General features: G+C 41.1%; 1 protein-coding gene across 1 annotated transcript in view; it reads right to left on the bottom strand.

The window, feature by feature from the left end:
* Positions 1-26,025, bottom strand: part of GAS6 (growth arrest specific 6) — a 41,833-nt gene that overhangs the window by 12,042 nt on the left and 3,766 nt on the right. Inside the window, exons 3-10 of the mRNA XM_008635855.2 lie at positions 14,400-14,424; positions 13,557-13,619; positions 8,699-8,821; positions 7,017-7,136; positions 4,878-5,003; positions 2,784-2,905; positions 2,550-2,668; positions 1,969-2,158 (exon numbers count right to left, since the gene is read on the bottom strand). Of these exons, the coding sequence (XP_008634077.2) occupies positions 1,969-2,158; positions 2,550-2,668; positions 2,784-2,905; positions 4,878-5,003; positions 7,017-7,136; positions 8,699-8,821; positions 13,557-13,619; positions 14,400-14,424 (888 nt within the window). The remainder of the gene's footprint in view (positions 1-1,968; positions 2,159-2,549; positions 2,669-2,783; positions 2,906-4,877; positions 5,004-7,016; positions 7,137-8,698; positions 8,822-13,556; positions 13,620-14,399; positions 14,425-26,025) is intronic.

Below are 26,025 nucleotides of genomic sequence, written 5' to 3'. Positions count from 1 at the left end.
CACTGACCTGCTCCAGGCACACATTCCTGTGCCAGCACTGCATGATGCCCTCTCCTCCATTTGTGCCATATTATCTATGCCTCTGGCAGCTGCCCAGCCCTGCTCAGCCCACATGCAGGGACACCTCTGCCCCTACCCCATCAGTGTGGGTCCTGCCCACCTGCCTCACAGAGCACCCACAGCTTGGTCTGTACTGTCCCAAAAAGCCCTCAGGAAGGATTTCTGAGGGATTTACACAATCTCTCGGAAAATGCTCAGGGTGTGTTGCTGCAGAAACTCAGCCAGGCAATGTCTTGGTTGGGATGATACCTGGGGATAAGAACCCTGACGCTGATAACTGGCAGGAGACCAATAACCCTTGCCTAAACATGACATGTGCTTTTGTCACACTGCCTTGTCTCCCTGAAGAAAGAAAATACATTTCAGCTGTGTCCCCTCAAACTAATATGGGGTAGTTTGTAATTATCTCATAATGAGGTCTGGAACTTAACAAGTATGTTAGGTCCTGTGTTAAATGAATTAGCTTGGTAACTGCTGATTTTTGTGACTCCCAAGTCACCCCAGTAGCATCCACTCTGCTTTTCACATCTTCTGTCACCATCCTCTCTTTGCAGGCAATTACAATTGTCGTATTTCAATCTAGCAGAACAACTCCTACCATAAAATTCAGTAAGAACTGGCTTGAAGCTATTCTTATATGTAAAGATACAGCTTGTCACACATTTTATCTACAGCTTCACTGAACCTCTACAGTTCTCCATTTGGAATCTAAAATTGTTTCACTGACACAAAAGGAACTAAACCAAACATCACCTCATCTGCTGAAAACATTACCAAATGTCAGTAGTTGATAGTGAATGTATTCAAGGACTTCATTATTTATTAATTAGAATCAAATTTTTTCCCACCTTGCTTATTTCTTTAACGTATAATTTTGAGTTTTTATATACTAAAAAATGTAAACCAGCAAATGATTCACAGTTACCTGTATCTGCATTTGTCTCGTATGTGAGTTGAGAACTTCCCACCCACTCCCCAAGAGGCACATCAACTTAAAAGTTAAAATAACTAATTAAGTAAGAAAAAATGAAAGGAGAGGAAAAGGCAGAAGTGAGAAAGCATGTATAAACTGCTCGTCTAGTGTAGATCATACTGCAGGATGTTTTCCATGGTCCTGTCACAAATGGTAACAACCATAATGCTACCCAAATCACCAGTCGATGTTGTGTGAGAGTGCCAAGAGGAACACGAATCCTTCCAATCCGTACAATCTCATGAGGTTGCTGGGATTACAGTATCAGTAAACAGATGTTTCATGGGTTACAGTGGTAGTGCTGGGTTGACAGTTGGACTTGATGATTTTAGAGGTCTCTTCCAACCTTGATGATTCTGTGATTCTCTAATAGACCCCAGTATCTTTACAAGGGAAACAGTCTATTTTGTATATAAACGGGCCTGAAGACTTTATAAAAAGGATACTGTAGCATAAGAGATTTGTCAAGGCCTCAGACAATCTGAGCCCTGTGACTAAACAAATGAATGAATAAACAAAAGCAACGACACCCCTTCCCCCTCCCCCCCCGCCCCAAACACACTTGGAAACTTTCTTAAAAGAACAGAGCTCCTTCCCTCTTACGCACTTCCAGCCCTCACCCAGAGGACATCTTCTTGAACTGACGTGAAGTCATCATAGCCCTACTGCATCTCAAAGGCACTGGTTGTGCAAGTGGTTGCTCTGGTTGTGCAAATTAGAGATGCAGTCTATATTACAATGGATATAAAGCATAATTCAATTTTTTGGGAAAAATATCCCATTCTCACCTTAGAATGTATAACATACTGGCATGCATTTAATGGATAGATAGGTCGGAAAAGCATTTTCCCAAGAGTACAGAAGATCTATCTGCACTTGAGTACATCCCACACAAGCCAAGAAGGAGTAAGACCTCAGCAGGGCTCCGGACTCACCGTTTGCCACATGCCATGGTTGATAATTGGTCCGGTGCTGGTCATGCGACCGATTCCGTTGTATTTCAGCTGCAGCTCTAGCCGTCCTTTGCGCAAAGCCAAGACTATCCATGTGCTGTCTTGATGGCCTCCAGCAAAGAAAAGGATACCTTCAGGATCAAAGGTTCTAAAGTCGAACTCAGCCACAAGTCTGACCACACAGGTGCCAAGAAATAAATTAGTTATGCAGAGTTAAAAAACCACAGAGTACTTTCCATACAGATAGCATCAATTCTAGCAGCTATAAAGCTCTGTTAAAATATACTAGCTTTTAATGCACTCCTAAAAGCCTTAAGATGTGAATACAGCTTTTAAAATATCATCAAAAATAGAGAATACAATACTGTATTTCAGTAGTTATCCTAACAGCTCTGTGGTCAAGGCTGCCTTTCTCAATTACTGGTTTGGACAATGTTTAGCCTTACAGAACTTCATAATCCAAGCAACTAATATGAATGTAGGGTCAATTATTATTGTAACAACTCCCTTGCATGCATCAAAGCCACTCAGAGCATTTGACTGTCATTCTAAATTGTCCTCACCTCGTCAGTTGTTTCCTTTTGAAGCGCAGCCTGATAACAGGTGTGCCGCTGAACATCCTCCCCAGGTGTAAGGATTTAATACTCCTTCCAACAGCAAAAGGCACACATGGTATGATGTTCTATAATCAAAACATATTTCTGAGTGCTTATTCTCCTCACACAGCAGAAAGAGAATCAGAGAGTGCTGTAAAGTAAAGGTCTGTTCTGCAGTTACAGCAATGAATGCTGACATACCTCACATGTATTCATGTCCTGAGAAAGTTTCACTCCCCCTCTGCCATCACAATGACAGGTGTAACTCCCTGGTGAGTTGACACAGGTCTGTTCACAGAGCTTTTCTTCACATTCATCTATATCTACACAAAACCAGTGAAGAAGAGAGACAAAACCACTGAGTTTGTTTAAACATGAACCATCTTGGGCTAAAAAAGCATTTTTAGTGCTGTGTTGTAGCACCTTACACTTGAGCATGCCCAAGTGCTCTGTGCCCTGTGCCATATCTTTACAGGAGAGAAGAGTTAAAATCAGCATCTGCACAAAAGGAGGAGCTGTTGACTCCCTTGAAGGCAGGGAGGCCCTGCAGAGAAACCTCAACAAATTAGAGGGCTGGACAATCACCAAATGGATGAAGTTCAACAAGGGAACTTCAAGTTCCAAGTGCTGGATTGTGCACTTGGGATAGGGCAACCCTGGATGTATGAATAGACTGGGGAGTGAGAGGCTGGCAAGCAGTGCCACAGAAAGGGACCTGGGGGTCCTGATCAATGGCAAGTTGAACCTGAGTCAGCAGTGCCCTGGCAGCCAGGAGGGCCAAGCGTGTCCTGGGGGGCATCAGGCACAGCATCGCCAGCCGGGCAAGGGAGGGGATTGTCCCGCTCTGCTCTGCACTGGGGCAGCCTCACCTCGAGTGCTGGGGGCAGCTTTGGGTGCCACAATACAAAAAAGATATTGAACTATTAGAGAGCATCCAAAGGAGGGAATAAAGATGGTGAAGGGCCTTGAGAGGAAACCATGTGAGGAGCAGCTGAGGTCACTTGGTCTGTTCAGCCTGGAGAAGAGGAGACTGAGGAGAGACCTCATTGCAGTTACAACTTCCCCGTGAGGCAAAGAGGAGGGGCAGGCACTGATCTCTTCTCTCTGGTGACCAGTGACAGGATCCAAGGGAATGGCCTGAAATTGTGTCAGGGGAGGTTTAGAGTGGATATTAGAAAAAGGTTCTTCACCCAGAGGGTGGTTGGGCACTGGAACAGCTCCCCAGGGAAGTGGTCACAACACCAAGCCTGACAGAGTTCAAGAAGCATTTGGACAATGGTCTTGGGCACATGGTGTGACCCTTGGGGATGGTCCTGTGCAGGGCTGGGAGTTGGACTCTATCCTTGGATTTTTGTGGGTCCCTTCCAACTCAGCTTATTCTGTGAAATCTATTTTCACAGACAGATTCCAGCTGCCCAAAGATACACAGCAAGTCAGTGGGAAGGCAGGAAGCAGAACTCAACTACTTGTCTGCTGGAGCAGAGCCCTGGGCTTTAACTTCTAGACAAAACCTCCTCCCTTCAGGCCCCTTCTGCTATGCCTGTACTGACTGGCTTCTGCTCCTTGAAGTCAGGGACTGCAAATAAAACCTGAGTTTCTCATTCACTGTTTTCTTTTCTTTTTTTTCTTCAGCTGTTTTTTATCTTCTTCACAAACAAATGCCGGAAAGCAAATTGTGATAGCCCACAGGGATCTCTTCAGGCAGAGTTTAACACTTAACGCCCAACAGGACTGGTTGGAGTGTGATTTGAGTCATTACGTTAACTTAGACAAAAGGCAGGGAACGATGCTGGTTTTGGAACACTTTCAAAACATAGTCTGTTGGGAAAGCTTGTGGCAGTGTAGCTAGCAGAACTGTGCATGGTTCCAGTACATATTAAGTTCCTAGTTCAGAGTAATACCACAAGAGAGGTTTTGAAAAAACAGCTACTGCTTTGTAACTTTTCTTGTCCTATAAAGAGAGACAGCAATAGGCACAGATGCTTCCAAGCTTTCACCAGATCTTGCACTTGTTGAAAGTTCAAGAAATCTCACTACTCTGGTTTGTACAGCTCGATTCAAGTCATCAAAGACAACTGCAAACTCAATTAACTCAAAGATGACAGCAAGCTCGATGAACTTAAAGGTGACCGCATACTGCAAACTCACTCCCAACTAGGGAAAGGGAACAGAACTCCAGTATGTAAGCAGGATTAAAAAGAAATAAAAAAGCTTTTACTGAAGCCTGAAACTAAATTTCTGGGGTTCTACAGATTTAAATTATATAATAAATGCTAACATATTTCTTGAGCTTACCCTGACAAGTTTTTTTCACATCATCGTACTTGTAGCCTGCATCGCAAAGACATTCATACGAGCTTATTAAATTTTTACAATGAGCTTCTCCACAGATATCTGCTGATGCTGTGCATTCATCTATGTCTGCAAAACAAGCAATTAAACAACATGACTTCAGAGAAGTATAATCACTTTACTGTTCACACACCGGAGTGAGCTTAGGGCAAGAAGATCCCTACATAATTTTGGAAAATCAAAAAACCAGTATCTTTAAGAACCTACTTTTAGGGTTAGCTAGCTATAAGAAGTGACTTCAAGCTTCAAAATTCAGTTGGTCTTTTTTAGCTTAAGCCATTAACGACCATTAGAAAAAACAATGCAGAGTGAACCAGGAGAAAAACTGTAGAACAAAACAACTACCACAAAACCAAAAATCCTCACTCTCCCCACTCAGGGGGACTGAAGCTGCAGGTTGAAAAAGCAACAGGCAGAAATTTGGGAGCAGCAGCATGAATTTTACCAAAACACTGAAGGAACACTCAGCCTGTAGCACTTCACAGATTGCTGTTCTGTGTCCCCAGACAGGCAGAGAGTAACTTTTCATAGATTAACAAAGCTAAGATCTAAATCTGTTGGTCTGTAGTGGCAAAGGAGAATTGAAGCAGCCCAATCTGTCACAGAGAACAAGCTGTGCCAGAGAGATGTAGGGTTTCACCATGAAGGTAGGCAAAGTACTGGAAGTCCATAAAAAAACCTGAGTGTTTTCCTCACATGTTAACTAATACCCCGCAGAATCCTGGTGTTGACAAAACATTTGCAGTATATTGAGAGTTCAATATTTACTTTTGCTTTCTAGTATGTGTTAAAACTACAATTACACATTGCTGTTGTTGATTTTCCCACGTATGAGTGAACTGGCTGTGTACCCTGTGTAGCTCAGTCTACAAATCAAGACAAGAGGGAACTTTTGTGTGTATGCTCATGATGACAGGAAACAAACATGGAAAAAAGTCAAAATGCAGTGATAAATCTGAGCTGTCAATAACCACACTTGACAGTAATCTCAGCAGCTGGAAGGTCACACATTGAAGCTACAGAATGCTTATGTAGTAGTTCTCACAGTGCTCTAGGAGACAGTACTAGGGTATGAAACAAATGTGCACACACAGGAAAACAAACACATTTGTGAGCCATTCACCTGTCCATGCTGACTGGCACCAGAGGACAATTCAAAAGTGAAGTTGGCTCTTCTAAGTTGCTGCTCCCATTAGGAAGGGATACCATGTAATCTATACAGTCATCACTTTTTAGACTGGAAGTCACATAGAAATAAAACCTTGCTCTTTTTCTTTTTGCTGGTAGCATTTATAAGTTGTTCAGATCAGGTATGCAAATTGTTTAGAAATACGTCATCACATCCATCTGCAAGAGGATTATACCTCTTTTTTCATGAGATGCACATAATTTTAACAGCCACCTGTTATTGAGTTATTGAGTCTCTGTGTCAGCATGCAGTTTCTTAACACTTTTAAAATCTCAGTTGCTAAAGTTTTGGTTATGTAAATTCATTCTGCAGTTTCAATCAGAAACTTCAGGTCCTCACTTTCTGTTCTCAGCTGGTATGTAAAACAGCTGCCAACCTTTGCTAGGGCCTTTCTACACCTATTAATATTCAGTTGCAGTGAATTTAGTAATCTGAATCTATCTGAATTCATTAGCTGCTGCACATATCCAAATTTTAAAAAATAAAATAAGAAACAGACAAAAGAAAAACAAATGGCTCACATACTACAACACTGTGAGGCTGGAAAGAATCATAACAACACATCTGGCCAGCACTTCCTCCTCTCAATGTCAGGATATGAGGACTGATCAACTAAACCAATTTAGCACAGTCCAAGCCACAAATCCTCCATGAATCACGCCTGTGTTATGCTTTTGAGAGCATCATGGTCCAACTGCTGACAAGCCCAGGCATGTAGGCTGGCTGGAGCACTCAGCATAACCCCAGTGGAGTAAAGCTAAGAGGAGCTACCAGCAAGTTTCTCCTGGGCTAGGGAGCAGACCAGGACCATTCAGGGCAACCCAGATCTCCGAAATACAGACGCAAGTCACTAAGCAGCCCCCAAGCAACCTGAGAGTCCCAGCAAAGCTTACCTTCGCATATTCTGCTGTCTTTAAGAGTGTAACCACTGTAGCATGAGCACCGGTAGCTGCCTAGCTTGTTGAGGCAGAGCTGGTTACAGCCGCCATTCTGTGTTCTGCATTCATCAATATCTACATCAAAAGAAAGTGTTACAGTCAGCTTTTCACATCTGTAAACAGTCTACAGGGTGAGAGTGAGATGGGCATTGGGAAGGAGAAAGACCAAACAAGAGACAGTATTACAGATGCAACAAATGGTTACAAAAAGCACAAAGATTTTATTCAAACACTTCATGCACATAAGCCGAAGATTGTTTAACTTAAGAAAAAAAAAAGAGGGAGAGAGAAGGAACTGTAACTGAGTAGTATCTCCTTCAACACTCTGAGAATACATGAGTATCTTTAGTCACTGTGGAGGCAAAGAAGCTTGTTTGCTGAAGCAAATTAGTTATGTATTTTATATCATAACTAAGTATTAAAATTATGTCATGGCCAGTAAGCCCAGGACAAAAGCTTTAAATAAAGCAGGAACACTATATTGTTACTATTACAGAACTCATGAGAACACAGAAAGTTCTAAGTTCACACATGCTGAACATTGTGAGCTTAACCGTGCTCCACTGAAGTTGGCAGCTAAAGCCTGTAAAATCCAGCAGAGCCTGGATTTCACTCGCAATCTACCCTACCTGCTCATTGTGTCCCACTTTGTCTATGGGACTCCAGAGTTAGCTGATGGGTAGAACAGCATGTCAGGGCATTTTATAAGAAAATAAGGAAATATGCTTCAGACTGATCAGTGTCTGAGCTCTCAAAGCCCACTGGATACTGACTGGCCTGCTTTCTGAATTGATTAAAAAAGATGCTTGAGTGATCCTCTAATCTCATCACAATATTTACATGAGAAGGAAAGGCCTGGTTCTCCTGCTGTCTTGGTTGCCACAATTCTGGACTGGCTGGATACAACTTCTAGACATTACTTACTATTGGCAAGCAAAAAAAGCAGTGGCCCTGACAGGAAGCCTTGCAGGCAGAAGAGAAAAAAAAAAAGAAACCATAAAACAAGAGGAGGGAAGATAACTTGTAGAGAAAGCTCTGTGGGCAGCTGGAACTTCTTGCACAAATAGTTTCTGTCTGAAATTCTCTTTTGAGGTGATGGAAATACACCAATGGAATATGTGGAAATAAGTGGACATGGAATAAGGTCCTACTAGCAAGGAGCCTTTAACAGACTAATTTTATCAGTTTGTGTGTCATCAGACTCAGACCTCAACTTGCCAACTGAAAGTCATTGTTCCCACTGCAGGGATGCTAGATGGGAAGATGGGCCAGCTTCTCTGGCTCTGCGGCCTGTGATCTGTTACACCAGGGTTCACAGCAGCAGCTGATGCAGTTCAGCTGAAAAGGCGCTACAACTCTATTGCTGCTGCGGCTTTCAGAGGGGTGGAGCAGAAAGCTGGAATGTAACTTCTTGGATTACCTTGCCAAGACCAAGCTGAGCTCCACTAAAGTCATATAAAAATGCTGATGCGAAAAAACTACCTGTTTGATAGAAGGGTAAAGCACGAACAGTGTGTAATCCAGGTTCACTTCTGTGACTTTTGCACTGTGCAGCACAGTGTCAGTGACCATTTGAGAATACAACAGAACCCAAAATATCTTTGTTACAAGAATGAAAGATAATGAAACCCAATTACCTTTTTCACATTTTTTTCCCTGCCAGCCACGCTTGCATTCACAATAGAAGTCCCCCTTGAGATCCTCGCATTTGACGGTCCCTTCTTTGTGACAAGGATCGGGAGAACACTGGTTTGGCAAATCTGATTTACACAAGGAATAAAAAAACCAAAACAAAACAGAACAATACATTGAAGTCACTGACAACCAGGTGTTTCACTCTCATCAGAAGTTGAGAAGCTTAAACAGTGTTGGGGAATCACTCAGAAATACTTGCACCTGGCAAAACTGGAAGCGAATTCTCAGTGCTCACATGCCAAACAAGCTGTGCCAGGAATTTTGCAGAGCACATGCAGTGGAATTCATCTCATTGCAAAAGGGAGTGAGCTACCACCCCCATATCTGAAGGGAACATCCTGAAACAACTCAAAGGAGTTCATTTTTCTACTATCGCTAATTTTTGAGAAAACAAAAAGCAGTATCAACTAAAATCCTCAAGAAAGGATGGGTACTCTTTTCAATCATTTTTGGTAGTTCAACTGAGGATCTTACCAGGGCTGATAGATTTCTGGCTAGCAAAAGTTTATAAATGAAATTTTTGTTAGACCTTTTCTATTACATAGAATGAAAATAAAAATGAATACCCATACATAAACAGTCAAGGAAAGCAAACCATGAATCCAGTTTACAGAGAACACAATGTTCCTATGGGGATTTTTAGGCCAAGTTCCAGTATTTGGCAATGTATTTTCTCATTGGAAAGAAGCAAGGGAGTAGTCGCCACCTTTTCGGAAGGATTGAAGGAATAAATCTCAAAGTATCATGTAACTACTGACCAATTGTAGTCACCTGCCCAAATTCACCTACCCACTTACCTGCAAAACACCCAGGGACAGTGCTTTGCAGAGGTAACTAAAGGAAGGATGAGAGAATACCCTTGTTTCCACAAAAAAGTGATTTGGTAGCTATCATGTAGTAGTAACCCGTTAACACCAGTGTTCTAGATAAGTGGTCTTCAAAAACATGAGTGCATTAACTGTTTGCACAACTTTAACCAGAAGGAACAGTGCAGAAGCTCATTCTGCAGATTGCAAACCTCACCTAGTTCAAAGGCCTTTCTTTTTACATATCTCCTCCCACCATTGGAAAGTGCCCAGTGCGTACATTAAGTGAGCAACAGCAGAGAAGACCTGCACTGGTCTCCATGCACTGGTTCTGCCGAATCCAGTACACACTCTTGATAGTCTGAAATGTGACTTCGTAGCATAGCAGGGAGGCTTTTAGGAGGGGAACTGTTCATAAATTAGGAGCCCCATCAGACTTCTCAAACTGAGAGAAGTTAAGACTCCTATTTTTGCCAGGATTATACTTCTTCTACGTATCTCTTCTTAGCTTCCTCTGTGTGATCCTGAAAGTGACTGTCATGACAAGCTGCTTTGAAAGAACTTTAACATTTCTATGAGTGCAGGCAGTAGCAGCTCCATTTGATGTCTCATAAAGCACTGAACAGCACTCCTGTTTGCACTGACTGCCTCAGATTTAAATCTCAGGTGGCTGAGGCTGGCAGGCATCTCCGGAGATCACTTGTGCGACCTCCCTGCTCAAGCAGGGCCACCTACAGCTGGTTGCTCAGCACCATGGCTAGAAGGCTTTTGATTATCTCGAGGATGGTGACTCCACAAGCTCCCTGGGCAACCTGTGCTAGCTGTGGTTCACTCTCACAGTGAAAAAGCAGATTTCTGAACATTTCCAGATGTTCAGATGAAATCTTCCAGATGTGCAGAGCTGGGGCAAAGCTACAGCCAAAGAGGCCAGGCCACACAAACAAAACACAGCTACATGGGCTGTCTTAACCTCCACCTGCCAGAACACCTCCCAGTAAATCACTGCCCAGCTGACACACTGCTGGAGGTGGAGGAGCTGGGGAAGGAGAAGCCAGGTTAAGGTGGTGATGAGCCATAATAGAGCTAGTCTGACCAGGATGTTTCTTTTCCTTGACAGATCAGAATCTGTACATTAAACAGAATGGTTTAGGTATAATAAGCCAAGTATTTTCTTTTTAGGAGCACAAACCAAGCCTCCTAAACATGGCAGTGTTTTCAGTCATTTGATAAGCAAAACAAGTCAACAGGGTTATGCCCAACTTATCTGGCGTATCCACAAGTTTCTGATTCTTCCCCTCAAACTGGATTCTGACATGCCTTGCAGAGCCAGGTGGTAGTAACAGTGCCCAGCAGGATAACAACCCATGGTATAATCCATGGATAACAACCACAGAGATTTATATCACATCAGCACTGTGCTGATTATTTGCTCCCTCTTATCATGAGAGTTTGAGAACATAAGACACACTCCTATACTGTTCTGGTGGTTTCACAGCTGTGTAATTCTGCTGGCTTCATAGAAGGTGCTCCTGACTGAAACCATTGTAAAGAAAAAAATTGAGCTCATTTCCATTCATCTACATGACAGATTTTAGTAAAGCTGTTAAAAGTAGTGATGAACATGACCTTTTCATGTGCTTTGAGCTGTGTGTGATAGCACCTATGAAGCTCATAAGTGCATACAGAGAATAGAACTACCAATTCCATCTTTGAAATCTGTATGGAAACAAGACCTGGCTTGTGCTTGCTGCCTGTCACTTTCAGTTCATCATTTTGTTCTGTGAATTTATTTTTTGATACCCACAAAATAGTTCATACTGAAACTTCATAAAGAGAATGCTAGGTTGCAAAGAATATTACACTTAGTAATTTAATAGTAAAAAGCAGGCACACGTGACCTAACAAGAATCTCATTGTGTTTTTTAAGGCCCCATGAAGCTTCCTTTCCCAAAAGTCCTGTACAGATTTCCACAGCCTTGCAGAACCAAATCCTTAATTCCTAGATGACCTGCAGAATCTCTTTTAGAAAAAGATCCAGATAGGCAGAGAAAGTACAGGTATCCGTGTGTAAAGTCAGCATCTATCTGCAAAGCAATTATAAATACTCATTGCAGTCTCAGTGGAGATAGTACAATAAACAGAGTCCATAGAGGGCCTCAGGTCTCCCCAGAGCAGACACAGTTTGGTTGGGGGAATCCCTCTAGAATCAGAGGAGATTAACTCTCTTCTAACTCTGATGGGAATACTGCTCATGTAAGCACTCATGCTGGAAACACCTATCTACACACTGTATCTAATTCTCTGAGTCTGGAGCTGAATCCTAGCTGTATAAATCTGACCTCAAAGTTTATGAAATTAGGAATCCTCCCATATTCTGTCTAAGCTGTCTAATCACTGTCATACTTAAAATTTCTACCTTATTTCCACCATAAAGTTAATCATCCCCCAGTTAATCATCCCCCAGCTCTTAGGCTGTTCAATGTCTGTGTATACCAGGTTAAAAGAACTTTCCACTACCTTGTTTTGAGAGGAGAAAGGCCGTTAAGAAACAAAATTAAGAAGCGTCTTGCAGGCACAAACCCATAGAGCTACACAGTGTTTTGGAAGTATCTGTGAAAAATTAAGAGGCACACTGGTATTGGCCAAGCACGAAGCCTGTCATTCTTCCAAGCACATTTCAGGCTCCTTCTCTATTACTTCTCCTGTGAATTGATGATGGCTAGCCAAAACTCAGCCATTTAAAAGCCTTTTAATATTTTAATGGAGGAAAATATTATCATTTTCTTTCCAAACCACTGCATGTGCAATGGGCAGAAAGCCCTACAAATAATTATTCAGCTTTTATTTCTTCAGATTTTTTCATCACTCCCCTTTAGACTCTCGTTTCTGAGACACTGATTAGCTGTTTCGAACAAGTGTTCCCAGTCGGTATCACCATTTTCATCAGGAAGTCCTGCCTCTTTGCTGTGCCACACACACAAGTAAACCTAAGCATTCAGCCTCACATCCCACTTTGAATTAGCTGGCATGCTGCAGCCAACACAGGTACCACAGGTCCAAGAGTTCCCAGTTCAAAGGACTCAACATCCAAAAGTGATATTGCAGCAATATGTGAGGGAAATTCTTCACATACCACTTACTAACCTTGGAATTCACTCTTAAAAAAGGTTGTTTTAATGACGTTTATAAATGTGAAAGGTTGACTAAATACTGATCCTGCTTTGGTTGCACTTGCACTTGTATGAACACATGACTAATTAAACTTGATGACAATAAAAGACTGAAACCCAGGGGTAAAAAGAAAATAAATATACATACATCTGATTTTCTCCACATTTGAACTGCTCATGGGACATATTTAGTATACTTACGCAGTTTTCTACCTTTAGCACTGCTAAGCTTCAAAAGGCAACCAGAAGGTATTAGAATTCATCAAATTCTCTTCTCTAATGTTAGTGAAGAACAGAAAAACCCCCACCCACTACAAAGTTATCAGTTTGTCTTCCAAATTGATCTGAGTTTTTAAAGGTAGCAATATTCAAAGCATAGTCGTGTGATACATGAAACTGATCTCTTAATGTAAAGAAGGCTGACACAATCCTGGGTTTGACTTTAAGCTTTTCTTAAGGTTCCTTAATGGGGCGAGCCAAAGCTAGCATGCAAAAGAATAGAAAACGAAGGGCCAAGCAGAGTGTGCAACCTTACGGTACCTCCTATTTCTTGTCCCTCTTGCTTCTAAGATTATTCAAACCTTGGGAAACAGGTGGGAAAGAAACTTGCATCATAAAATACTGAAGCACTGAAACATGACAGCGAGATGGCATTAGGTTATAAAATGGGAAAGATTTTGTTTAGTGGTATGAAGTCTCAAGCCTGAAAAATAGGAAGACCAGTATTGAAATACTACCAAAAATAGAGATGGCTGAGCTAGTCCCACACCTTCAGGTAGAATGAGAGAACATTTAACTACAATATAAAAACCAAAAATGCTTACTGTGAACACATGTAAGGAAATCTGGATTTCTTTTATACGGTGACCCATATTTCTGAATACAAGCTGAAAAACAGAAAATGATATTGTTATTGTTACAGTGGTGAAGGACAGCTGTTCAAAGCATGTAAAATTATACCTGGCCTGCAAGGATTTGGAAGGTGGATGCAAAAGCTATGCAATATTATAATCTTCCAGATGCCTTAACATTCTGAAGTTCACCGCAATCTTTTAGCTTTGATGTACAGTAGTTAAAACCCATTTGAAGAGGATGATCACTTAACCAGATGCTACTATGATTCTAAAACTATGGGAGTAGCTACTCAAATTTGACCAACTAAACTTCTCAAAATATCTAAAAAGCACATGGATTTTTCTCCTACTGCGGCATTTGTGATCTTAAGTACAACATATTAAACACAAATAGAAAACAGTATGATGCCTTGACTATGATACAGTCAATAGAATAAGCCAGTAGTTCAACCAGGCACCTTTTTTTTTTTTTAATAAGGATATTAGTTAATAGCTAACTTAATTAAAAAGGGGAAAAGGTAGAAAACTACAAATTATTTCATAGCAGTGCAAGCCACAGATATATACGCAACATCAAGATTTTAACATGCAGAAAACACATAAAGCATCTTTGTCTGCAAATGTACACATAAGTAAAAACACACACCTCAAAGTAAAATAAGGAACATAAAGTCTAGCTTTAAAGTTAGCAATGCAAGTTTATTGCAATCAGATGTCCATCACCTTCCTTAGCAGAGATTTCAGATGTGACAAGCTCCAGTGTTAGGCACATACCAGCACTCCCACAAAGTGAAAATAAAAGCTGCAACTCACCCAAGTATTTCGGGTAAAAATATTCCTGTAGAAGAGGGGAAAAAAGAGAGCAAAGATTTATTGAAACATATTTGCTTCTATTTTCGTGCTATTTAAGAGCTGCTGTTAGTTTGGTGGTCTTGTATGGCAATTGTTTAACAAGTTCCAAACACCAGTATCCTAATTTCCTTTTATTCAGAACCAGGGCAGCACAGTATTATACATGCATTTTGTCATTTGAAAAGGAAAGAAACATTAGCTCCAGTCTCAAGGTGTTTTTTGATGGCAGCTGATCTGGTCAGTGGCAGTGACTGAGCGCGAAGACACTAACCGTCCAAGAGATAAAGCTGCTGCTGATGGTATGAGGTAGGGGAAGGAATTGGAATCTAAGGGCAAAACCCTGGAGGGAAGAGTACAGGATCATTCAGTCACCCCGTGCTACCTCAAAGGCATTCTGCTAATGCAGGACATGGCCAGCACATGAACACCACAGCCACTAGAAAAAGTACTTTTTGCTCTTACAAGGAACACCCTACAACTCAGACAGCAGCCATTGCTGTACCACCCACACATCACATCCCGGATGCTCAAAGAAGGGAGCAATGGCACTTTGCAAGAGAGGGGAAAATTGACACCCATTACTCTAAAACCAGACTGCAAAGGGCATTGCCATTCCTCTCATGGTACATGGTCGTGCATTACTGTTCCCTACTTTGCATCAACAAAGTGCAGCCATACAGCAAGAGCAGCATCATTTTGCTGATGTGATGTGAGTAAGTTAGAATAGTCAGCCTGGTGAGGCCTTGCAAGTCACATGACGGCTTGCTCCAACACGGAAACAGCAGGAAAATTCACTTGTGCTGCATGGAAGAATGGGAGATTGGCTGAAGCTGACAATTGTATCATATTCTTAAAAAAATACAAAACGTCATGGCCAGGAAAAAGCACTTCTGTCCACCTTCATCCTGGTTTCCGTAATATATAAGTCACTAATTCAAGTGCTGTTAAAATGGTAATTGGGGCATGGAATGAAGAAAAACTTACGGATTGTATCAGTGCTTAATTTTTTTCTTTTTTAAAATAAACCACTTCTCAGCTCACTATGAAAGCATATGCACAGTATAATTCTCTTTTATACAACAGGAGCAATTTCCATATAACACTATCTCCGGTGAGACTGGGACAGTAAATACCCTGCATTCTAAAAAATTAAATTGGTCTATACAATGTGCAAGAAAAGACACTACTTTATCTTTTCCTCTTATTACAGATGTTTGGATTGCATCTATACAGACATGTATAAACAACAGGGACAGGCACACACCGTGATTCAGTTTGATCTGAACTGCCCAATGCAATCAATTGCACTGTTGACATTTACCAGAAGAATCAATTGCTTCTGGCAAATATGCTCCAGTTACTGAAATGCACCATGCAAATATTCAGCCTAAATTATGAGAGCATCAGCAAAGAAGTAGAAGCAGCAGCTTACACTTATGTTAATTTTCAATTCTGACATGAGGGCGATAGTCTTGGCATCTTATGGGCTTGAACTTTGAAATGTGTCTTAGGGTTAACAGAGTGATGAGCTCAGAACCCACTATGGTCCTTGTTCCCTCTTTTTTTTTTAACGTTTAGTTTGGAAAAGACAAGTCAAAAAAATGTAGTCGAAATAGAAATAAATCTAAGCAATCTAAGTATTCAGATGGTTGTCCATTTGTGCTATAACCACAAACTGAACTTCAACCAGCACTTGAGGAGAAAAAGATAGGGGTGTGTAATAAAATATTCCAAACATTTCTTTCATTATTTCCCCTTTATTCCATATACTTCACAAGAACGTGCAGATGTATTTAACCACCAACAGCATAATCCAGACTCTGGCAAGAACAACTGTTTTGGCACTAACAAGACAATAAATAGGAGCTTTCATATTCATGGCTATCAGCCTAATTGCTCCATGTCAGTGGTGGCAAAGGCATTTTCTCCTTGACCTCTGATGAATGAGTTGAGTGCTAGAAAAGTGGTACAGAGTTTACTTTTATACAAGTAACTTCCAAATTCAAACTGACTGTGTATTGATTCAATGCCAGTTGAACAGCAGGCAAGTGAAACTCCAAGGCATTGTATCACCACAAGCTTCATTCCACAAAGTATGTAGCCAAGTGATTTAAACAGGAGGCTATTAATAGAAATTTAACTCTTCCTTCCCTGTCTTCCTCACTTGCTTATGTTGTACAAAAGCACTTGCTGATCAGTAGCACTTCTCCAGGTTTACAAAACCTGCTGATACTACCATTCTAAAATAAAGACACATGCTCACAGGTTCTAACATTACTCATTCTTATATGATTAACTTTTTGTTTTTCTCCATAATCAATTTCTCTTACAGCTGGCTTCTGTAAATACAATGACAACATAATTACATTCAGAGAAAAGATTAATAAGAATGAAGGATGAATGATCTTACACCTTGAGAAAAGGAACCTGCTTAAACTGCAGTCCCTTTTCAAAAAACACCGATGAGAAGTTTTCTTGGTTAAAAATTCAAGCTGCGCCTAACCTGGTACAGATACATGTTATTTCTCATGTGAGCGCTCAACTCCTCAATGTCTTTTCAGTCTTCTGTGATGCACTATGGCTTAATGATGCCCAGATGTCAGGGAAAATGAAAATCCTATACAGGATCAGGTCCCTATTAAAAGTGTGCAACTCATCTTCTTTCTACCAGAAGTGTATGATTGTATTTTCAGAATCCTACAAAAATGCCAAGAGAAATGCTTTGGGGCTTGCTAAGAAGGAGTTGGCAAACATTCTCTGTTACTATTTTGCTGATTTCTCAACAAGCCACCTTCAATTTCAGGCTCAATAAACTTCTCACCATCCAGAAAGTCACACACTGTTCACAGGATCAAAACATGGGAAGTTATTTAACTGTTACCACTAAGGTGGCAAAAATCACCACAAAATTATGTAAGTGTTAAATTTTCAGCTTGGATTGTGATAAAAAAGGTCAACGTTTAAATGTGGTCAGCCATTCCCCTTTAGATCTGCTTCCTAATTATTGCTGAAAATAAAAGCAGGAGCAATGGGCTTTTTAAATAAAAAGGTATAAACAAACACATGTTGGTCATGAACGTCTTCCAGACAGGCTGCTGCACAGACACTGACCTCACCAAGCTCTCCAACCCATCTGTCCAGTAGTAACATCCCAGCACAGGCAAAAGGAAGACAAAGGCTGCAGAAGCTCCAACCTCCACAAGAGACCAAACATCACAAATGTAGCTTCAACAATTCCAACAAACTCTGTGACTGTTCCTACCAAGAAAACTTTAATGTATTTCCACCTCTCTTGTTTGTGACCCACCAAACTTTCTGTCTGACTGGTTTCCATGTACCAACCAGTATGGCTGGGATGCCACAGGCTACAATAGTCAAGGGCCTGGCAGCAGGATACCTGCAGCCTGTGGTGTCCCAGTAACATGAACAGTTCTTTTGTAAACTACAAAATCTTTTATCTGCTGCCACTACAGCTCAAACACGTAGTATGAGCTACACACCAGAGTTGTAACTCACCCGTGAGTTATATGTCATGTGCCATCCAAAGTACAGCTCAGCAGAGATCTCAGGTAAAGAAGAAGAAATAGGAGAGACTGGGAAGTGCCTAACATCTCCAAATCTCCAGCCTTTCAGTGAGGTGGAAGGCACAGCATGAGACCAGTCTCTCCAGGCAGGTCCTGGCTTGCTTAGCTCAGCTCAGTGCCAGAGACCTTTCTCTTGCTGCCCAGCAGACAGAGCTGTGCTTTAACAGAAAAGATTTAAACTCTACAGCCCCCACCTCTTTCACAGGAACACATGTACATGCTAGAAGCAAGTCTTCGATGCACTATTTGCTTCCACAACAGTATTGCAAGATCTAAGACTGCATGTTTTTATTTCAAGGTAGAGTGACACCAAACATGGAGTAAGAACTCTGTTCATGGGGCTAAGGTGTTCCTCTCCCACCTGCAACTGGAGCTTACTATTACCCTGATAAAATAGCCACTACAGCACTCAGTCTGGATATCTAAGAGAGCATAATTTTAAAAGTGTCCTCAAAAAAACTAACCCAAGAAAACAACCCCCCAAAACTCCAGGTTGTTCATTTTTATATTTGGCTTTTTCCTTCCATGTGTTAAGAACAGTTTCCCTGTGGCTACCCAGGCAACAACCCACATTGAAACAACTGAGGAGAACAGCAACATGAAGGTAAGAATTCACAGCTGTGGAGTGGAAGGGGCAGAAATAACTACGTCAGCCTCCCTACCAAAGGAAACCTACATTGTCACTGGGGTCACCATCTCTTTTCAACTCTATGGCCAAAGTCCATAATGCTAAAATCCAGAAGTTAGAGCAATTTTATGGAGTATGCATTAGTCCTGCAGCATTTTTAGAGAAGATGGAAAAACACCAAATCAGAAGAGGCGTTAACATGAGTCACTGTATAAAAATAGCCCTTCTGAAAACATAACAATGACCCTGTTGACACCAGGAAAACGTTCTCACTGTTGCTTTACTTTAAAGTAATTGGTAACACTGGAGACCTCAGACAAAAGGGCCTGCTTACTGCTTCTGTTTATTTTGCTTGAGTAGCAGGTCAGGCAAGATTGATCAGCACGGAATCTAAGGAAAATCATGTTTGAGCTCTAGAGGCCACAGATACAAGGCGTAGTTTATAGGAAGACTGTTCATGTTCCTGGGCATCTGGCTCTTGGTGGCCCGGCTTGGCCAAAAGGCCTCCAGAGGTGCCTGCCAACCGGAACCACCCTGTGATTCTGTGACTGCAGCACCACTAACACCGGAGCATTTCACTGACTTGTGTTAGCAACGGTGATTTCTAAAAAGCACTTTCTTAGTTACCTAGTTACATCTAAGAGAGTAGCAACAACTCCCACATTATGCCCTTTCCTCGTTTCCATACAATGACTCTCCCTTTTCCGCTTTCCTTCAGGACTGAATGTTTGTCTTGGGCATAGCCAGACCTCATTTATAAACATTCTTCATGTTTCCACACTATGGGCTTGCATTATCCTTGAAGAAATGACTGCTACCAACCATAATTGGCTATAACTTGCCAGTTTTCAACTGTTATAACCTGAGAATGCAAATCTCACTAATGCTCGAGAACTCTCCTCCTTTTTTTAAAACTCAGCCCTAGTATTTAGATGCATAGCAAATCTCACACTGCACGATTGGGCACTTCCTCCCATATAAGGGCATTAAGCAGTTCAGCAATTGAGAATTTTATATATGTAGAACCTGTAGGTATAGAATTTATGCTCAAATGAATGCCATGTTACCTGCACAAGCTTTCCTTCTCATCATGAGGAACCCATCACTCAGCCAGGTTAGTTTGCTTCCTATTTTGCTTTACGGCAATCTGTATTCTCTATATGAAGAGCAAAGAGAACTTCTCTCCACAACTTGGCAAGTGAGGCGTTACAGAAGCAAGTAGGTCACATTACAATCCAAAAGAAGCCTCCAAGTCTCATCTCCTACCACCCAAGTTACAGCTGCTTAGGGTAGCTTTTAGATTTTGTGTTCATTTGTCAAGTATCCACTTCACACTGTCCAGCTATTCAGATGCACAAAGACTGGGACTGCCCCTTCTACCAAGCTGTTGAACTTTCCAAAATAGAAGCATTCAGGACCATATTCTCCAGCATGACCCCTTCCATAGAGACTAGGTACCTCTGCAGAATCCTCAAGTCTGAAATGAAACCCATCTATTGTCATAACTTCCTTTGCTCTGTTCTGGACAGCAAGACTGTTTCCCAATAGCTTACCGAGGTGCCACTTCAGCAAAAACTGTTTCTCTGCAATGAGGAAAAACCCACCAATGACTGGAATGCATAATTACAGGGGAGAAAAAGAAGTACTGAAAGGAAAGAAAAGAAGAAAAAAAAAGCTCTCGTATGTCACAGATATTTTATATTTTATGAAGATGCAGAGGGCACAAAGACATGTTTTCTATAGGCAGCCTGAGACAGGGTTTGATTAGACAGTAAATAGTGTGAAATAGATAAAACTGGTACCAAATACTTCAACAAAAATAATCTGTAGAGTGATCCCAATTGGTTGCATGTGCTTTTAAGTTACTCTGACAGGAATCCGATTACAAATGCCTTGAAGTTTCCTCCACTGCTTCAGAAAGGCTACTTTCACTCCAGCTGTAACAATGCGCGAGATCTCAATTTGACGACAAATGTTCACTTAGTGTTGCTCGTTTGAATCCCTACTTGTTGCAATAGTTACAATATTTGTATGTGTGGGTAAACTAACACTCGCTCAGATAGTTTAGTCAAATTAGGGAAAACAGTATCTGACAAAACACCTAGCATAAGTAAAAGGCTCTCCAACACCATGTCATTACTCTGTAATTATTTTAGCCATATTTAAAACAGAACAGGTAATATATCCCATCAAACATGATTTAAATATCTATGATCTCTCATAGGTTCTGTGACATTTTATCCACTGAAGTTTTTCCCCTTCTTGTAATGTAATCATACTGTTTCTTTGGATTTTGCTTATCTGCAGAGGTTGCAACTCATACAAACAGCATTCAATCACATTAAGGAATTTAAGGATTTGGACTCAGAGGGCACAGGCAAGCAAGGAATAGGGAAGTGACATCTTAGATGACACCAGGCCCTGGTGACAGAATCTGATCTCATACTTCCCTGTTCATTATTTTAATAAGTCATTTTTGCTTTTCTCTTCCTGTCCTAAATATTTTCTGGAATTGAACTAGTACTCCCTGTTCCAGGAATCAGCCAAATATGGTAGCTTTCCAGGTACATGTGATTCTGTGCAGTGCAAGCATGACCCGTTGTCCTTTTATGGCTTCATTTATATACCCTTCTGTCCTGGCAGGTGTGCAGAGTGAAGAAAACACCAAAAATTGTTCCCCTCCCTGGGTATCCTCCTTACTTTCCAACTTTGCTCTTCTTCTGGGTCCCACTGCTGATGCTCAAAGGAACGGGGGAAAACACAAACCCATCAATAAGTAAATTTCCCCACAGATGTCCACGTGTGGAAAGCCTACCGAACAGCACTCATAACAAAACTGTGATGAAAGCAAAGATACAGAAGGGAGACCCGCTGAAAAACTTCAATCAGATTCTCCAAGGCTTGGTTGTTCATTCATTGCTTTGATAGGCTGAGCTGTGACAACAATTTCTGTTTCTCTTCCAGCACCTGGCTTTCCCATCCTAACCTCAGGCTGTCCTTTCCACCATGTCAGTCCCCACTGGACTGGGGAACTGATCCAGCTGCAAAATTACCATTTTTCTCTACAGACTACTTTTCTTTAGGTTAAGTTACTTTAATTGGTCCATGCAGTCACCCAAATTGCTGTGCAAGAAGGGTGAAAAGAACAGGCAAGGGAATTGCTTACCTCTACTAGATCAGCTGAACTCCCCAATGTGAAACCAAAGCTTGAAAAGTAATTTGAGGGGAGAAGTAAACCTTGTTGCAATGTTCCTTCTCATCTTCTTCTAAATCAGTGGTGGTGGTTCCATCCTTGTTCTTCATACTTACTGGAAAGTGACTACTTGTAATTCATTAAGCTCACTCAGAGTATGGAACACACATAAATTACAGCTGCCAATTAAGCAGCTGCACTAAAAAATTGTATTAATTCCCAGTAGGCTGCTCCTATTTTTTTTAAAAAAAAGAAAATGAAATTAGCTCATGGCCACAAAACTGTTTTCTTAATTTTTAATTGTCTTTTTTCCCCTCTCACATATTTATTAAAACCTATTGTATTTCTCTAGAAAACAGACTTACCCTAACTTTATCTACTTTTTCCATTATCATCCATTGTGACCAAACCAGCATAAACCCCCCTGCTTCAATTTGCCATTCTTAGCATCTTTTTCCACCCTATCTTCAAACAGCCCCTCAGCATAATATTAGTCCCTTTTGTCTTGTCTTGCTCCTTCCCTCCTACTGCACAGGACATTTAGCATGTACTACTTCTCTGATGTGGTGTGTCAGTATTTCCAGGTCTATTCTGAATTTCTGGGCTACTCTCCCATGAGTGGAAACTGATAAAGATCGGGTAGGCATGAGTCCAGCAGAGCTGATGGAGTTGTGTCTATTTCCACCAACAGCAAACATTGCTCACCCTTCTCAAGAATTTTTGATAAAGCAGCATTTAGCCAAAAAAAAGTATAACCTGCCTGCTAAGGCAGGAAGGAGTACTTTTGTCACCCTCCTGCTACTGAACGCCACCACTGCCAACAAATGCTGTGTCCGTACTGCAAAGAAGACAGGAGCATCCTGGTCCACAGTCCCAATCTTTTTGCCTTCCAGACCAGTTACACCCACTGGATTTTGGTACAAAGCTCCCTTGTCTTTTATAAGAAACTACAGGGAGAAGGAAAGAAAGGGAAGGGAGAACACCTGGTGGACACCCAGATCTCATCCCAGCAGGCTGGGATGCCACTGTGGCATATACCTGGGTACTCAAATTTTTACTTCCTTCTTCTCTCCTTCAACCCATTCCTGGACAAAATTCTAAATATCCCCATATTTTCTTTCTCAAAATCTATTAAGCAACTACCATTGTGCCTGGGAATCCATTCTTCCATGTACTGAGTCCAAGCAGTTTAAAACATTAGCACAGAGTTTTCCAATAACTCTTTCTCTCTGCACCAACAAGAAGAGACAAATAAATTTATACCAGCTATAAATCTAGCCTTTTCTCCATGCTCTGCCAAAATGTCAAAACAAATCAGTATATTGAGAAGAACTGTCACAGCAAATAAAACCAGATTCTTGCCTGGATCTATAAAGGAATATTCTATACAGGGATGATGACATCTGTATCTAAAGATATCAGTATTTTTCATGTCTAGACTACACAACATTCACTAAATTACTTAAAGAAATTTTACACTGCTTTGCTCTCCCAGTAACTCCTCTCCTCCCTCTACATGCCTTCATACTTTCCTGATTAAATTTACATGTGTGTATCTATCTTGCTATCCTTAGAAATAACATCTAAATATTGCCTGAAAAGCACCCCCCCTAAAAGATCAGAATGAAGTTTGGAAGACCCTAGTCCATGCATGCCGCTCATTGGTGTTATCATGACCACATCATATTATGGAACACATAAAAAATAAAACCAAGTGAGCCATCAACACTCTGAAAACCAACCAAACTGTCCCTTATCACACCCTATACATTGCTTCATCAGCATTTCAGCTTCTCAGTAAACCCAGCCTAGCAGAAAGAATGCTGACATTGCTAGATGCTTTGTTAGGATCAGTAATTTTCAAGACAGGATTGTGAAAAACCCCAAAAAACTTGGTCTGGTGTCACTGCTGCCCTTGCCATGAGTGGGATAGTGGAGTAGATTCCTCTTCAGTCCCAAGTTACACTGTGATTCTCTGCCAGTGTTTTGTGTATCTCACAAGCCATAGATTTTAATAGCATTTTGGATGCAAGTCCCTCAAAAAACAGAATTTTCACGTCTGCCTGTGAATCAGATGTCCATTCTGCATGCACATGGAAACCAGCTGGCTTTCCACAGTGCTCTACTGAGGACCAAATCCATGAACACAGTAAACAGTAAAAAAGCCAGGCTGACCTACATCAGTGTTTCTGGTGTGCCTAACACTTTTGAATGCATTCAGCGTGGCAATTTCTATGGTGAGCTGCAGGAAGGCCAGTAATTCTTCAGCAGTAACAACAGCAAGCAAGATGTGCAAGGACAGATGCTGTACTAAGGCACCAAAGGATAAGAGGCTGCGTTCAAACATCTTCCCTATGCTGAGCCTTTCAAAACAGAGAAACTCCTTGCACGAGGACACTTTTTTCTTCAGTGAAATACAGTGTTTCTGAGAACACCACGAGCTACAGTCCCTTCTGCCCTTTGTTTTACATGCTTGGATGACCAGATTTTTAGAACAGGTCAACCAAATTCCAGAGTAATTTATCAGTGACTTAACAAGCTATAATACCTTGACTGCATACCAAGGTCAATTATTTCTGCAGTACTGCTTTTATAAGGCCTCATCAACATCTTAAATAAGATAACATTCTTATCTCTGTATCCGAGGTATTTTGCAACTTCATCCCATCTATCACACCTAGCATGTATTTTGAATAGATCACATTTAGAAACAGTCTGCATACCTCCCATCAAGATGTTTTCCATCCTTCTTTTTTTTCCCCACCATATTCTCTTTTAATTTTTCTGTTTGGCACCTCTAGCATAAATGAAATTACAAGACAGGAATCATCCCAGAATTCTGCAGTAATGTTTAAGGATGTTATAATGAGCTTCATGAAAAAGGTAGGCTGCAAGACTCATTATTGCAGGCTACTTGTTTTTACCATGTATAGTCATACAAGTGGCACAGACTGAGTTTTGTTCTGCATCTAAAAAAAAAAAAAAAAAAAAAAAAAAAAAAAAAAAAAAAAAAAAAAATCTAAAAATGTTTCAATTGATCTTCCTTCCTCTAGTCTGAGCGAGCTGATATTTATATTTTCCATAATACAAAAGACAAAAGCTGCCCTGGCCTGCACATGAATGGCTACTGGGCCCCACCTGATACACTATTCTTAGCAGTTGATGTAAGTAATCACACATGTGGCAAAACCCACATTCAGGTTTCAGAGAATGTCCATCTTCTGCTGACTGCCTGCAGATGTTGCTTTGAAAGCTGATCACTGAAACAATAGAAGGCACAGAAAAAGGGTGCTCTGGTATAGATATGTGACACTTCATTTCATTTACTGGTCTGTCCAGGAAACAGGTATCTTTCCATAAAATGTTATTCTTGGCTAGATGTTACAATTGGCTGCATCAAGATATCGTTTTACCTGGGAAGCATCACATGAGCTACGTTACAGCCTTCTTTCATCTTACCTCAACTTCTGGAGCTGTTTAATTGAATCAGTTAATGCAATTTTGTATCACATCTTTAGGACGTCTTGAAATTAGGCCTTGAAATTCTCCTCACACAACCACAGGATAGTTAAGAATGGCAAGGTTTGTAAGGAAGGCTTTCATGGATGTGTCACTTTGTGTGTCTGTATATTAAATTTCACTTGTCATTTATTACCCTCTCACATCAAGAGTGTTATCAAGTAATACAGCCAAGCTAACTGAACAGCTTCTTGCTCCCAAAACAGGTTGTCCCACTCTGCCTTCCCTCTACGCTTCCACCTTATCCCCAGATGCACAATCTTTGTCAGCTTTTGTCATTGATGTGACCTCGCATCTAATGGAGAGGAAAAGGGAAGAGGGACAACACTTTTGATCTCACATCACAAGCCTTCCTTGAGGCTGAACAGGGAAGCATCAAGATTGATTAACTAATCTCTAACTAACTTTCAGTTGTCATGGCTGCAAAACTGTGGAGGGCTCACCTGAAAGTGATACAAAACCATTGCTCCTGTGGGACAGCAAACAGCCAAATGCCTACACAGACACTAATCTGGTGCTTTAAAGCATAAAACCCGGGAGATGCAACAGGACAGATTGCACTGATGTATTCCCCATGGCTTACCAGCACAGCCTCTTAGAGCTCAGCACAGGGCAAAAAATGCCATAGATGTTTCTTTCTGCCACAACCTATGTAGTTAATCC

This window comes from Corvus brachyrhynchos, unplaced genomic scaffold (genome assembly GCF_000691975.1).
Source record: "Corvus brachyrhynchos isolate BGI_N302 unplaced genomic scaffold, ASM69197v1 scaffold83, whole genome shotgun sequence".
In the NCBI taxonomy this organism is placed as follows: domain Eukaryota; kingdom Metazoa; phylum Chordata; class Aves; order Passeriformes; family Corvidae; genus Corvus; species Corvus brachyrhynchos.
The sequence above is the reverse complement of the archived record's forward strand: the minus strand, read 5'-3'. Positions and strand labels throughout refer to the sequence as shown.